Source organism: Lonchura striata, chromosome 3 (assembly GCF_050655825.1).
Source record: "Lonchura striata isolate lonStrDom1 chromosome 3, ASM5065582v1, whole genome shotgun sequence".
Taxonomy (NCBI): Eukaryota; Metazoa; Chordata; class Aves; order Passeriformes; family Estrildidae; genus Lonchura; species Lonchura striata.
This window is the reverse complement of record NC_140705.1, coordinates 113,444,904-113,460,856: the sequence shown is the minus strand read 5'-3', so window position 1 is coordinate 113,460,856 and position 15,953 is coordinate 113,444,904. Positions and strand designations below refer to the sequence as shown.

Below are 15,953 nucleotides of genomic sequence, written 5' to 3'. Positions count from 1 at the left end.
ATATCACATGAAATGTCATTATCTTCATTTTTCTCCTTAAAATCCCTTAAATGAGGATGCTACAAGCAGTTCTGGCTCCTCACTGTGCCCATCCTGCATGCCTCCTAGAGCTGTTTCATGGCTTTTTTTTTTTTTTTTTTTTTTTCCCCTTCCTGGCCAGGTTTTATTTCCTTTTTGATTGTGTTTCCCAGTATGTTGTTTGTCTATAAGGCAGGGCTGGGGCACTGGTTTTTTTTTTTTTGATGTGTAGCCAAATTAGCTTTTGAGGTACTCTCAGCGAATCAGATATGAAGACAGGTCTGAGGATGATGCAGTGATAACCCAAGGAGAGTTCAGTTGCAGACATCTGCACACAAAAAGGTGTGTTGAGCACATGCACTGCAGGTTTCCAGCTCCTGATTTAGGGGCTGTAAGTCTCTCAGCATACTGGAGCTGGGCATGGTAGTAAGGCAGCAGGATAGAGTTATGTTGGTTGTTTCTGATCCTGAAAAGGCAGCAGAATACAGCTGTGTTGGTTGCTTCTTATCCTGAAAAGGCAGCAGGATAGAGCTGTGTTGGTTGCTTCTTACCCGGAAAAGGCAGCAGGATAGAGCTGTATTGGATGTTTCTGATGCTGAAGAGGCAGCAGGATAGAGCTGTGTTGGATGTTTCTGATGCTGAAGAGGCAGTCCTGGTGTTGAACCCAGAGCCATCACCACAGTAACTGCTGCGGGTCCCTGCTGAGCCCTGTGCTCTGTCCATTCCTTCGCATCAGCAGGCAGGAAGGGCTTTGCCTGGGAAGCGAGCGCTCCCGCTGTGGGTGTCCCATGCTGGGGGGGTTGTTGACAGCTCTCATGGTGGGGGAGCACATGACAGAGAGCAGCAGGGCAGAGCTGGGAGCTCCTCTAACCTGTGGCTGTTGATTTGCAGCGTGACAGCCACGGCGTCCAGTGTGGGAGCAGCCGGGGTCCCTGCCGGAGGCGTCCTCACCATCGCCATCATCCTGGAGGCCATCGGGCTGCCCACCAACGACCTGTCCCTCATCCTGGCCGTGGACTGGATCGTGTGAGTACTGCAAGCCTCACCCACCTGCTGTTGGGAGGCATAGAAATGTGGAATTTGGGAAAAGACGCTCAGGTTTTGTCAGTGTAGCACCACCCACCATGCTCACCCATTAAGCTGTGTCATGGGGACTCCACCACTTGCCCAGGCAGTCTGTTCAAATGATTTACAACTCTCCCCATGAAAAGATTTTCATAATATCTAATCTAAACTTCCCCTGGTGCAATTTGACGCCATTTCCTCTCATCCTGTCACTTGTTACATGGGAAAAGAGTGACATCCACCTCACTACAGCATCCTTGTAGCATATTTAGCTAGAAATGTGGTCAAAGTCCAGAATATAACTCAGTAGAAAATAAGTTCTTACAAGTTCTTACAAGATGTCTGCCTACAGGACAGGTAACTTGTGATGGGGAATGGAAAAGGTGGTGCCTTCCCATTTAAAGCAGTCAGTATGCTAAAATCCCTCTTCAAGCTTTTTTATTCAGCCTTTGTAGAAATGTATTTCTTCTTGCCTTCAAGTCCCATTAGAATGGTTGTTAAAAGTCCATTTAGAATGTGTTGATAATGCTGGAAATTAATTGGCCATTAGAAAGGCAGGGGAGCACAAGGGAAATTGAGTCTGAACATCACTTGTGGAAAACTTCCTTAGTCATACATGGGGAGCAGTTTCCATCAGAAGCTCCTGTCAGCTATTGTTAGAACTTTTTTTTATAGTTTCAAGACTGGTCAAAGCACCAACACAAGTATCACAGAGAGGTGCTGTCCACTGGCAGGGCAGGGACACAGAGGGTTTGTGACACTTGTCACTGCTATGGGCAGTGTAATGGCTGGAGCACAGTGCTGAGTGTTACAAGTTTAGTAGACAGTATTGATGGTGGTAACCTTTCCTTTCCATCTTCTGGGAAAGAAGTAAGAGGTCAGTATGGGTCAAGTGATCTGAATCCTGCTCAGTAATTTGTTTCCATTTGGTGGATTATTGGGCAGTTCCTGGTTTGGACTGCACATAATGCCTCAGCATTGCTTTTTGGAAACACCAGCCTCTCTGTAGAGATGGTGCATTACCACAGCAGATGTGGAAATCTCAGAGACTGGGGAAGGTGGCAGCTGTATTACCTTCCCTTCCCACACAACATGTGTCTGTGAAGCATATTCCTACAGCTTCCCTAGGGTCATCACACTCTTTCTTGCTGTAACCTCGTGGGGATCAGCCACCTCCAGAGGACAGGAGATACAGGCAAAGCCCTTTTTATCCTGTCTTCCTAAGGAAGTACAATAGTGGCCGGGTGTTCCACACCTGTATTTGCAAGTGCTTTGAGGCAACAGTGAAAAACTTGCCCTTCCTTTCACTCTGGGCTGCTCTCAGCCTGTGTTGTGCTGGTTGCCTTCCTTTTAAAATAGGTAGCAACCCTCTGTGGTCAAGTGCTCTAGTCAAGGAGCTCAACCTTCTGGTAACAAAAGGGGGAAAGAGGGAGGAAGGAGTCCCATGTCTTGCTTTCATGCCAGCTGTTTAATTACCAGGGAGGACCACAATTACAAATTGAGCCTCTGTTAAAGTTAGGCTGCAAAATGATTAGGAAGTCTCAAAAGCCACATGAGAACACTGTTCATCTTTATGACCCATAAATCTCTTCCATTACACCCTGGCACACTAGTTTTGTGTTGTAGCACCAAAAATTAGGGCAGGTGCTATGGGCAGCAAATGCAGAGAGCACAAGTTGTTCTGCTTGCTTTTGGAAGGATCCCTTAAGTAGGTGCTTGGATTAAGATACCAGTCACAGTAGTTAAAAAGAGAGCTGGGTGCCCTGAATCACTTACTAGATAAGCCCAAAGTAAGTTCCTGCTCTGAACATGTATTTGAAAAATGCTGGCCTGGGAAAAAGGAAGAGGAAGGAGGTGACCTGTGAAAAGCAAGATGCCTGAGAAACAGTAGTACCATTGCTGCAACCCACAGAGAGACCAGAACCAACTAATGGTAACAGTTTTACTGACCTTAAACCTGCTCTGGTGCACATTTTTAGTTCTGAAATAGTGATGATATTTCTGTGGAAAACACCTGTGACAACTACATCTCCCTTGTCTAGTTCCCCTGATGTTAAGTGATTCAGCAGGGGTGAATCAGCTCCCCTTTTTGTGTTAAAACTCTCTTAAAACTAAAACCCTGCTGCTTTGGCTTTTGTTTCTGATCTTCACCAGGGACCGAACCACCACAGTTGTGAATGTGGAAGGGGATGCCCTGGGAGCAGGCATCCTTAATTACCTGAATGAAAAAGACAAGAAAGAGAGAGAGCAGGAACTGAAGGAAGTCACCGTAGAAGCAGTTGCTAACAGCAAGTCTGAAGCAGAAACGTCACCTTTGGTAACCCACAAAAACCCAGTGTCCAACACAAGCAGCACAGCAGACCCTGAATCCAAGGAATCAGTGTTGTGAGCTCGAGGCCGCTCGTCGACACCAGTCCTGGAGGTGCCCGGGGACTTGCCAACGCACCCAGACATTTGCAGCACGACCAGGGGCTGGGTGGCTCCTGCAAGTGCTCAGTTCCAGTCTGTTTTAAAATATGCTGGCCTGGGGAAGGGGAGGGAGGTGGGGTGGGCAGAGAAGGGCTGTTGAGAAGGAGCGCTCGCTTTATAATAGTATTTTGATAGTTTATGCACATACATGTATACGTGTTGCGCTGCACACTGGTGTACATGGACCTGAGAACTGCCATGAGGCTTATGGGGTAAAAAGACTTCCATTAGTGAAGGCTCAGATGGGTTGAAGATAGGAAGGTAGACAAACCTAGTATGTGCTTATTGTAGGGAAAAATTTTTGCTGCTGTTTGAATGGAGAAGCAGTCTAGAAACTCCAGAGTGGGTGAAAATGTTGCTTAAATTTGTTTTCTAGCCTGGAAACACTTACCAACTATTACAGCCATGTTATTATGAAGCAACATTTTTCTCCCACTCCCCTTCCTCTCATGTTCTCCGATCCATTAAAAACATTGAGTATGTCCTTAAAACTAGCTGGGTTTTATTTTTAATAATTTTTTTTGTTTCATACCTAAATTAATAGCTTATAGGGACTTGTTTCATTCTCTGTCTACATTGCAGCTCATTGCAGCTTTCCTTGGTGAGTAACTCCCAAACTGTGGGACCAAACAGAGGAGATCTTTGTGCAGATCAAGGATTGGTTTCCTCCTTTCTTCTAACCAAGCTGTTAAGGAAAAAATCAGAGGAAGAACAAATTTTGTTAAAGTAATCCCTCTGGGGCTGAAAAAAATCAGGAGTCTGTTCCAGCATTAGTAGTCTGAAAGAGGCTTGCCTGGGACAACATCCATAAGTCCAGAAGTCAGTTCCCTTCATGAAAACACACATGATCCTCTGCTAACACACCATGTCCTGCTCATGTTTATTTAATGGATCAGTCAAAACAACTTTAGTCATACTCTCTTTCAGCAAAATTGAATAGGGGAGGAAAAATTCTGAGCATGCATCATGTGGAAACTGATGACAGGCAACTCTGAGTCTTGGCTTGAAAGGGGAAGAGAAGAGGTGAATTTATAACCCCAGTGATCTCTCTGTGGGAGCTGGCTACTGTTCCTGCTAGGAGTTTGGTCCTGCCATAAATGCTCTTCTGGCAGCAGTTTACTTGTAGTAATTCTGGGTGGTGCTGGCCCAGGGTAATGCTTTAATGGCAGGTGGTAACCTTTGCTTGAAGCTCAGCTAAACGCTTCTGGATTCTTACTCCTCCTTTTTTGCCTTTACAGTGTCCTTCCTGAATTTATATCCCAAACCTGAACAAAGTCTGGCAGGCTCATTGCAAAGATCCTGTTGATTTATCTTGGCTCTTTGGATGCTAATAGTTAAAAAAAATATGACTACACATGCCAAAAATTTGCCTGGGCTTATGATGTTTTCCCTTGGTTACTTCAACAAGAGATTGCATATGGTCCATCTCCACACTGTTAGTTCAGCAATATATATTTACACTTAGCTTTGATATAAAGTAATGCTAAAGTCTCCCTTTTTCTTTCTCCTCTCTTGCTTCAGAGGAATCTATCTTGGAAAGATATCAGCACTAGGAAGAGACAACTCCAATTCCATGGCAGCAGCTGCCTTCCTTTGCAAAGCATCCCTCCTGGTAGAAGGACTCAGTGAATTTTGCAGGAAGATGCTCAGAGTGAGATGTGGCCACCCCTGAGGGAGAGCACCATGAGTGCAGCATGACTGGGTTAATCCAGTGCACTGGAGCCATGCAGACAGTCCAAGGAGGAAAGGATTAGTCAGCCCTCTGGGAAACTGCAGGTGGAGTTTCTTCTTAACCAGTTTATTTGTAACCATGTCCACAAAATTTGGTCATTCCTTGGCTCACCTTCAAAATGGAAGGAGACACAGTTCTGTAGGGATGTCTTTTGCCCAGCAGATCAACTTCACATTTCTTCCTGTTAGAATCATCCCAATTCCTTTCAACTCAGGAAACCAAAAGCACATTTTTAAGTCTAAGCATCTCTCTGAAATATCTGAATGCACCAGAACCCCAAATACTTTGATTTTAAAATAGTATATGGGTGTGTCAAGGAAGCTGAAAATTCTGACTGTCCCTTGTGGGCTGGGTTCTGTAGTTTAATTTTATCCCTCATCAAATGTTTATCTCCTGTACTTTTGTGAGACCCCCTGGAATACTGTGTACAATTCTGGTGTTCCCAACATAAGAAGGATGTGGAACTGTTGGAGGAAGTCCACATGAGGGCCACAAAGAGCATCCCCTGCAAAGACAGGCTGACAAAACTGGGTTTCTTCATCCCAGAGAATAGAAGGTTGCATTGCAACCTTCTAGTATCTGAAGGGGGCCTACAGGGAAGCCAGAGAGGGGCTTTGTCAGGAGCTGTAGTGGTAGAACAAGGACCAATAGGTACAAATGAAAGAGATGAAATTTGGTGAGACACTGGAACAGGTTGCCCAGGGAGGTTGTAGATGCCCCAACCCTGACAGTGTTCAAAGCCAGGCTGAATAACACCTTGAGTAACCTGGTCTAGTGGGAGGTATCCCTGCACATGTCAGGGGGGTTGGGATCTTTAAGGTCCTTTCCCACCCTTTAACATTCTGTGGTTGTATGCTGCTCTCCCTCTCTGTGACACATGCAGCTAGGATCAGCACATGAGGGCAGTACTAAAATGACAATCCATGAAGCATCACAGCACCATTTCAGAGAAGAGCACATCACAAGTTTTTTTTAGTTTTTTTTCACCCTGAAGCTGTTGTTGCCCACAGGTAGAAGTACTGCCCTGGGCAAACCCAAAGGCTGGGCTTCCTTGCAAGGCACTACCATGCCATTGTGCCATATGATCCTTCTTCTCTGTGGTGCTGCAGCTGGAGTGTGCCTCATCCTTGTAGCAGTGTGCAATAGGCTGTGGCACTTTGTTCCTGACAGGGGATCCCAGGAAATGGAAAACTGAAGCAAATAGCCAGTATTAGTATTTTCCAATAGCAATGTAGAAGCTCACAGTCTTCCCTGAACGCCTCTCCCAGTCCCCACAAGTGGGTTGCCATGTTTTGCATTGATGTGTGTCTAGTCCCTTGTTAGAGCAGTTGGATTTAAGGAGGTCAGATCATTCTCATAGCAGGAATTTAATCAAGGAAATCTGACGTTCCTTTTCTTGGAGACAGGTATCATAGGATTTATATGAATCATGAGTATTCAGCTCTTAATCTGCCACAAATCTGTAGTTTACAGAAGCCCTACTTTAGACTTAAAAATATGCCAGGTTTTTTGTTGTTTTTGCACAACAAGAGGGATCTATGGAAGCAGTGCTGGATAATTTCTGCTTGTCAGAACATCTTGGTCATTTTTTTAATCATTTGTGTCAGAATTTACATTTTGATTTCTTCTGTCATATTCCCATTCCTCACTATAGCTGTGATGCATTCTAGAACTCCCTACCTGGATTGTTTTCTTAAGGTTGGAATGTGAAAGATCCAGTACTGCACTCTCTGAAACTGTAAAAAATGTGATACATTCCAACAGCTGCCACGGTAATAATGTGGATCCTGTTGGTAAGTCTCATGAGACAGAAGACTTGCCATTTGCCCAGGCACTCCACAAATCTGGTGCCATTGTAGTACTTAACTCCAATGTCTCTTGCCTGGACATATATTTCTGTTCTGCTGGCATAAGTGTAAATTGGAAACCTTTAGTCAGTTGCCTCTTTTTTTTTTTTTTTTTTTTTTTAAGAGGAAATAAATTCCATGTAGAAAACACTATTTTCTATTAGATTTTTAGGTCGGTTTTTTTGTTGTTTTGGTTTTTTTTCTGGAAGGTGCAAGTTCTCTCCTCAGCTCATGTCCTACCCTCTAGTACAGGAATTACTTTTTGAGAGAAAGATATGGAAATTATATGGTGTGTTTCTTAGGGTGTCCTGTGCAAGGCCAGGAGTTGGACTTGATGATCCTCATGGGTCCCTTCCACCTCAGTGGATTCTATGAAATATTGAAGAGTCTGCAAGCCATTTCTTCAGTAAAGTTTCTTTGAGCATTTTGCACCATCTTTTGTTTCTTCTCCAGGATTGACTATTCACTCCATTTTATTTATCACTGCCTGATCTCATCCTGTTTCCTGGAATACTGTATGTTCTTTTTATGTTTCAGTGGCTCAGGAGTAAATGGGAGAGGGGACAGAGTTTTGAGGGCTGCAGTTTGCATTCTGCCTTTTTCCTGTCCTGGACTCAGCAGAGGTTTGTGAGCCTTGGTAATTTAGAGTTGCTCTGAGAGTGCCAAGCAGTATCTGTCTCTCACATTGAGAAAGGTGTTTGTTCTGTGCTGTGAGATGTGGGTGTAGATGCCTGAAAAACTGTAGTGAGCAGTGGAAGGTGCCAGGACTTGACTGCTTGTGGGATATTTTCAGTAAAGATCTTGTATTCCTAAGAACTGAACTTTAACTGAGTCTTGGTAATTGCTCTGCAAGACTGGGTGATTGCAAAGGACTTCAACCCCTTCTGGGGATGTCTCTTGCAGTCAGGATGGCTTTTGTGTTGAGAATGGGCTGGAGCCAATCCCAGGGCTTGCCCTGCCAGGATGTGACAAGCAGGACTGTGTCCCTGGGATGTAACAGAGATGTGGAGCTGGCCAAAGGACTGCGTGGATTGGTGAAACAATATTTGCTTTGTCTTTTCTGGGCAGCCCTGAGGAGGCAGTGGCCCTGAGGTGGTGAGAGACTGGGGTGAGGGTGTGAGGGGCAGGAAGCTTTCCTGGTGCTTGCTCTGTTCCCATACTCTTCCCTGGGCATTTGCTGTGACTGGTGCCAGATGTGGACCTGACCCAGTGTCACCATTCGTATTCTTCTGCGTTCCTCCTTATTTTGCAGCAAGAACAATGAAATCTGAAGTGTTTAGACAGTTCCTCTTTCAGTCAAGTCCAAGTTCCTGTCATCTCTGTGACTGACCACCCAGCCATATTTTGTAGGTTGAGTCCTCAAGAGCTTGCAAAAGGGACGGAACCACCACCTCTTCTGCAAAGATTTGCAGCATTGGCCAGCAGTCTGGGCAAAATCTTCACTCTGGTCCTCTGCTAGCACAGAGCATTCCTGCAGCCACTGTAAAGCATCATCCTGTTGGAAATGATAATTTTTAATCCTGACCCTCCCACAGGCAGTGAGCAGTAAGCCTCAGGTACCAAGTCCAAAGACCAAAATATAAACTCTCACCAAAGAAAAATTGTCACATCTTCACTGATTTGCCAAGGTTCACTGCCTTGGCAGATCATAATGACAGAGCTGCCTGTAGTGACTGATTTGGTGACAGATGAACAGCACAGGTTGCATAAGTTTTATACCTGTGCTTCCTTTTCTGTAAATTAGGTTTACAGATATTTACGTGTCTCTCACAGGCCATAGTGTGGAAGATAGTGAGTTGCAATATTTGGAAAGCACTCTTAAGACAGAGAGCAGTAAATCTTGAGGAATAATGAACTTTTCAAAAATCTGAAAGGAATCAAATAATGAAAGTATGAAGAGTTGCATTGTGCTAGAGGAGGAATGGAAGAGAAATCAGGTGGATGCATTTGCTGGGATAATTTGGGGGGAGCAGGGGAGCTGGTGTCAGTGTGAGCTGCAGCTCAGAAAAAGGATGTGACTTGATTCAAGGACAACACAGTGCCCTGTTCTGTCTGCCTCCTTCCATCTCACCTGACATGCCATGAAAGCTTAGGCTCAGGTAAATTAACAGACATCACCATGGATTCAACATCTATATTGGGAGTCTTGACAGCTTAGTTCCTGACTAGTTTCAGTGGGAGAAAGAGCTTTTTAACTCAAAAGAACAAGTTGTCTTGTTGGTAGTATGGGTGACAAAGGTGGAGAAAAAGAAGGAAGAGCTGGAAGGCTGCAGGGGCACTGTCACAGAAGACAGGGTAAGCAAGAGGATAAAGGAGCATCTTTTCCTTGACATTTTGATATGGATAGGATCAAAGAGGCTTGCAGGCATTTGTCTGGCATGTAGCAGAGACAACGCAAATCCCTGCCTGTTGCTTGGGTGGGATTTGCAGGGAGAGGCAGGAGTGCTGCAGTTTCTGAGATGCAGCAAGGCAGCATGCAGAGGGCTAGCATGGAGCTCTGATAAGCTGCTGCTGGCTGCTGGCCATGACCAGAGGAACAGCAGTACAGTTCTGGATCAGAGATTGACCCACATTCCTCCTTGCAGGATAGCTAGGACAAATGCTCCTCAGATAAATGCATGGAAACCATTATTCTCCAAGGACAAAGACCAACTTGTTATCTATGGGACCATATTGATGAAAGCCATGTGCTTCAGTTTTCTGGCAGGAGGGAAAAGGGATCATTTGACAAATGATCTAAAACTTTTTCCAGACTTTTGGTGACACATTGAGACAGTTGCCCCTGAATATTTTAACTCTGACAATAAGTGATCAAGAGCCTTATTTGGCTCCTGTAGGTCTTCACATCTGAGCACTGTCTTGGGAAGTTAAAGTTCACACAGAATTCATTCTCTGCATGGGTGTTTACAGGCATTTGTGACCAGCAGGCATCAGTTCACATCTGCACAAGTGAATGAATACAGAAAAAGGTGAACAAACTCTCTTGAGTCACATAAGGGGTTGCCAAGCCAGCTAGGAGCAGACTGAGTCCCAAAGCCAGGTTCATTTTTAGCTAACAACTATCACCTCCTTAAAAGAATCCACATCTGAGAGTTTATAAATATATTTGATTTTGTACAGAGATTTTCATATGAGAGGAAAAAAAAAAAATCTTTCATTCAAGTGTTCACAGGGTGGTTGCTTATCAAATTATATCTCAGTGTCAGCAGATGCATCATCCTTAATAGTTACGAAATCTCATTTGGATTTAACCTCAGATCTCTGTGCCAGCAGGGGGTGAGCACTGTGGACATTTCAGCTGGCCAACAGCTCTTATGTAAAATCCTGCTCAAGAAACATTTATACTTGTCTCCCAAGGCCACAGATGTTGCTTGCAAGGCAAGCAGGGCTACCAACGGGAACCAGCATGAGGAAATGGATTTTGAGCCAACTCTGTTGTAATGCAAAGTTAATGGTGTGGTTTTAAGCCACAGAGACCAAGAAATTTGGTCTTAGATGTTCCTTAGAATAGCTTTCACTTGCTCCTTCTGGTAAAACAACACTGAGAAAGTAATGCTCTTCCTTGCCAAGCGTGTTTTACTAATTGAAACTAAACTGCATGCGGCATGTGCATGCAACTTAATTGCAGTTACATGTTGCAGAAGGAAATTGCTAAGGGAACTCTTCTCTCAAGGAACTGTTTACAATATCTGAATCCCCCAGATTACATTCCCACAGAGAGAGCTGTGCTTAACCATAGAAAAAATACTCTAGATATTAACTGGTTTGGATTGTAGCTTTTTTTAGAACCGGAAGGAATGCTGCAAAAAGGACAGGCCAGGGCCTTCACTGATGTGCATTGATGTAATTTCCTGAGCTTTCTGTGGTTTCTGGATTTCTAATGGAAATACCTCTGTAGCAGCATAGAGGAATGGTCTGGGCCTCTTAGGATGATCATGATCAACAAAGCAGCAGTAAAGCAATGTTTCTTGACTGTAACTAAAGGCATTTTACTTGCTCAGAGTATTCTTATGATGTGGTGCCTCTAAGAAAAAAGTGTTTTCCTAGTGGTCAGTGTTGATGCAGAAGGAAACTTCCTCATGTTTTGTTCAGTTTGCCTTCTCTGTATCCCTCCTGCAGAGTCTGTTGTGCTCCTTGGAGTCTGCCCAGATCCCAGCAGGACCAGGCTCCTATAGTACATAGATCAAACTTAAAGATATTCTGGCCCCATCTGAGGACATGGGCTGCTTCCTGTCCTCTTGGGTGGGGACAAAGACATGCTTTCAGCTTTGGAGAGCGTCTGAACAAACCCTGCTTCATTAAGGCAATACCTTAATGACATTTTACACTTAATTAGTCAAGTAATTGTGACCAAGGTGGCCCAGCTGTCGCTGCCTCCCTGCTTTGCTCCACAACAGATGCTCTGTTGACTTGTCTTCCCTGAAGGCCACTGTGGAGGTGATGTGTTTGCCATCCATGAGAATTCAGTTCTTTTAAGGACACAATCTTATTTAGACTTCCTCAGTTACTATCCTGGCTGCACTCTTGTAAGGCCATGCTGTATGGGATGGAGACCATGCATAGCACTGCAAATAGCTGAGCAAACCTCTGCTCCTGAGCTGCTTCTTGGTTACAGCAAACTGAGACTGACTCACTCACACTTTGTGAGGGTGAAGACTTTGATTAGATTTTGATTAATCCCTCCAATTCAGGGATAGCAGGACCACCCCTGCACATGAGGAGTCTCCTTCTGCCTTATTATCCTTAAAGGTGCCTTGTCCTGGTTCCCTTCAGGACAAATTCCAAGTTGCTGTTTGGCTTTCAAATATAACTATGCACCAAAGCTGAAAGACTCCATTACCCCTGGAGACAGGAGGGTGAATATGATGTCCTGGTGTGAGACAAGGAAAATGCTTTTCTTTTCTTTATCCTGTGAGCTCTCTGGCAGCAATCCTGAGGTGTGTATGTGTGTGTGTGCTTTTATTTCTACCTGAACACAAATTGCTCTGATTAGGAGGGAGAATTATTGTATTTTTTATATGCTAAACCGTTTGATTAATTACTGTAATAAAAAGAAATATGAACTCTGAAATTCACTGCCATCCACTCCAGTACAATCCAGTATCACTGATACAAACATATCTGCCTTGTTCTTAGAGTAACCACTCCATTGAAGAGGTGTTTGTGCCATGTGGGTGTGTTGATCCTTGTGCCCATCAGTAGCTGTTCCTCTTTCACAGCTGTGAGTTTCACCCCTGTGACTCTCTATCAGCCTTTCCATTGTCTCCCAAGAACAGATGTTTGTGCACATATGCAATGAAAAGACCTTACTGCTGTGTCTAGGGGTGTGTGACCCTGGGGCAGATGTTACAGATGTTTGTTGTGTGCTGTACCCTTTGGAGTAAGAACTCCCTGCCTACCTGGGGAGCAAGCAGTCCTGTGGCTCAGGTGGGGATGGTTTGTTGTGTTAGGAGGGTGACACAATGCGATACTCTCTTTTTCCCTTCTCTCATGGAAATGTATATTTGTTCTCTCTTTGTGTAGCTTCTCGATCTAAAATAAAAACCACCCCAAACAGAATTCACGTTTCCATCTTTGTTTGGAGAGAGCCTGGATCAGCAGTTATGCATTGGTGGGGTGGAAGGGCTGACAGACACGCCTGCTGCCCTTCTGCCAAGCCAACTGACTGTTCCTTGGAGAAGGATTGAGCAGTGGGAGTAATCATTAGGAAATGCTTTTCAATCAGCCAGGCTGGCAAGTTCAGGGTAATTTTAGATTTGCCATACAGCCCATCCAAGTAGTGTGCTGGTCTCAGAATTGAGGGCCTGGGTTTGCCATCTAAGTGGGTTTGACACAGCTTTTCCATTAAAAGCTTATATGTCTCCAAAGAGAGGAGTCTGTCCTGAGATGCACACGCATAACATCACAAATCCAGGGAAAAACATCTACTATGTAAGTTTAGGTGGGTTAGCTTCAAGCATTAAACTCCCAGAACAAATAAAAAAGGGGGCAAAATTCACAAGAATTGCAAGCACCAAAAGAAGGAAGCAGAATTTGAAGGACCTGCCCATTTATGATTTACAATTTGGGACCAGTGTTATGCCCTGGAATGTAAATCTTACAAAACCACCAATGTGGTGGTTTCCAAAAAGCTTGTCTGACTCCATGGTTGTGCCTTTGGCTTCTCACTTCCTAGCTGAACTAGCTCACTTCTGATCCTCTGGGACCAGAGCCTGGGGCCATTCACATGTCAGCTTTGCACACAAGTTTTCTGAAATCTTCTGGGGTGGTTGTCAGAGCCATAGTGATTTGCCATGTTAAACCCATGAAGCTTTGTGAGACCCATGGAAAAGGTGGAATCATTTCTTCTCTTTAATGAGAGCTCAGCTAAGCCTTAGAATGAGTCCCAGGTGCCTCCAGCCGGATATTATTAGCACTTGTTAGGCATTATTATGGATAAAGAGATGGTTTCCTATAATATTTCAACAAAGAGATAAAAGTTGGGTAAGTTCTAATTAAAATTTAATTATTTTAATCTGGTTTTCCATCACCACCTACAAATCTGGCCGCCTGCTTTACAACTTCTTAGTTTTGTTGGGGTTTTTTGAAGCATTTTTTGCAAAATACTCTTCACTCCTTTCTTCCAAGCTCTAAGCAGGCAACACACATTTTTCTTGTTCACATGAAAAGCGTTTAACAGTAAATTTATTACAAAAGCCACTGCTATTGTTCTAACTTAATATTGCAGAGGAAATGCAATTATGGCCAATGAGCAGATTAGTCCTTTTTTTAATCCCCAGTTTGTCTGATTAAGGTAGATAGAATTATAGGGAAGTGCCTTGTGAGTTAAACAGAACACAAAACCATTTATTTTGCCCTGAAATGAATGGTTTGATTCACACAGGTTGTGTGGTGTCTGTGTGATCTCTCACTGGTCACCTTTAAAATGTATGGGTTTGTTGGAAGTCAGATCTCTGCTATGTCCCCATTATAAGCATTAAAGTCTCTTTGAATCGTTGTAGGAGATCTTACAGAAGGGGACTGTGGTATTTATTTATATTTTAAACTCATTGTAGCCACCTGCACTGGTTCTCTTAACAGATTTCATTCACTCTCAAGAAACAAGTTCTGTCCCGCCCCAATCACTTGTGTGCAACATACACCACAAGGGGGATGCCTGTGAACATCCCAGTTTTGGGGCATCTGTTTAATAATCTTTAACAATTAATAGTTGTTTTGTGATGATTCTTTGCTGCAGTCTCTCTTCCTGCCTGCCTGCAAGGGAGGGAAATGGGAGATGTCTGTTCTCCTGCTGTTAGGGAGGAGGCTCTCCCTCAAGTGGGTTGTGTGTCCTGTGGTCTTAGCAATGGCTCAAATTATCAATCCCAAATTCTTTTCTGGTGTCATTTGTTATAAATTCAAGCCATTCTTAGTCCTCCAGCTCTACTATTTCTTCTGGCACTTACATGCACAGATTTTAATCTGGACTAATCCAAATATTTCTTTTACAAATCTCTGTGTTGATGACTGGTTCCTGCGGATGCCAGCTCTAGTTTTGAAGAGCCTCCTGGTTCTGCTCACAGAACATAGAAATGACAGAGGGCCAAGGCATCCCAACAATTAGAATGAAAAAGAACTTGCATTTCCCCACTAAAAGCAGAAGTAAATCTCACATTTAGTAAGTAAACTTAATTCCAATTATTCACTGTTATAATTTACATTGATGAAGAGTTGCCACTGCCTCTTGACCACTTGGCTCCTATTTCTTTCACAGCAGCTTGTCACCCTCCTCAAAGGCAAAGCATCTGGGCCACAGCAACTCCATCCCATCCACCACCTTCTGCTCCACGGCGCCTGGCCCTGATCTGCAGCTGTGTGAGTGTTTTAGGGGCCCTGGCTGGAGGTAAGGAGGTGCTGTGAGGGAACACAAACCCCTGGAACCCCCATGCCTTTGTGGCTACATCTGCAGTTGCTGGCGGGCTGGCCGGGCTGTGTTCGTGGTGTGATGGGCACATCGTGTGGCCAGAAAGGAGAAGTGCAGATTCTGCTTGACCTTTTCCCTGAGCTTAATCCTGCCACTCGGTCCAGCTGTGCAAACAAGTGGTAAAAGGACGCAAATAGCCCAGCTGCTGGCATTGGACAACACACCCAACTCAGATCTTCCATGCTGACGTTAAAATACTTGTCACTCCAGTTTTCCCTCTGTTCTTCCTTAATCCTGCCTTATGTATTTTATTGGTCAGCTGCCACAAGTGTGCTTAAGTTGTATTTTCAAGTGGTTCTCCAAAGTCAGGAAGAAAAAACAGCAGCTACCTTTTTGGTAATATTCAGTAATATTCAGAAATATTCAATAATAGTGCAGTGGTGATCTTAGATGAGCAATGAGAAGTGTGTAGGCTTCAGGCAAGTCTTCTCATGGCTTTATAAAGAAGTTAAAGCAGCATGGCTGAGCTTGAACCTGCTTATGTAGGCATCACCAGAGCAGCTGTCCAGCTGAATGACTGGATTCCTTGGGAGCCTGCTGTAGTTCCAGGACCATAAGTCGCTGATTAGTGACATCAAATGTCAAAACAGAGAAAATCTGCAGCCCTACCTGGAGAAGAAGGTGTGGGAAAAGGGAAATGTGCAGGGCTGAAATTCCCAGCAGCATCAGAAAAATTGAGAGAGAGAGTCTGGGAAACAGAGGCTGGAAAGAATTAATCTAGGTAAGAGTAATTACCTGCACTTTTACTAGTGGGAAATGGTAGGTGAAGGAGCAGGATCAGGAAGTTACAGGCAGTCAGGAGCAGGAGTCCTGTGCTGTGAATAAATCAGATCCTGTTCCCAGGGTGTGTAAGCAGGAT

General features: G+C 44.2%; 1 protein-coding gene across 1 annotated transcript in view; it reads left to right on the top strand.

The window, feature by feature from the left end:
- SLC1A4 (solute carrier family 1 member 4) overlaps positions 1 to 12,690 on the top strand; it is a 32,792-nt gene extending 20,102 nt beyond the window's left edge. The window contains exons 7-8 of the mRNA XM_021555867.4: positions 910 to 1,044; positions 3,238 to 12,690. Coding sequence (XP_021411542.3) covers positions 910 to 1,044; positions 3,238 to 3,472 — 370 coding nt within the window. The 3' untranslated portion in view covers positions 3,473 to 12,690. The remainder of the gene's footprint in view (positions 1 to 909; positions 1,045 to 3,237) is intronic.
- Positions 12,691 to 15,953: the final 3,263 nt, after the last annotated feature.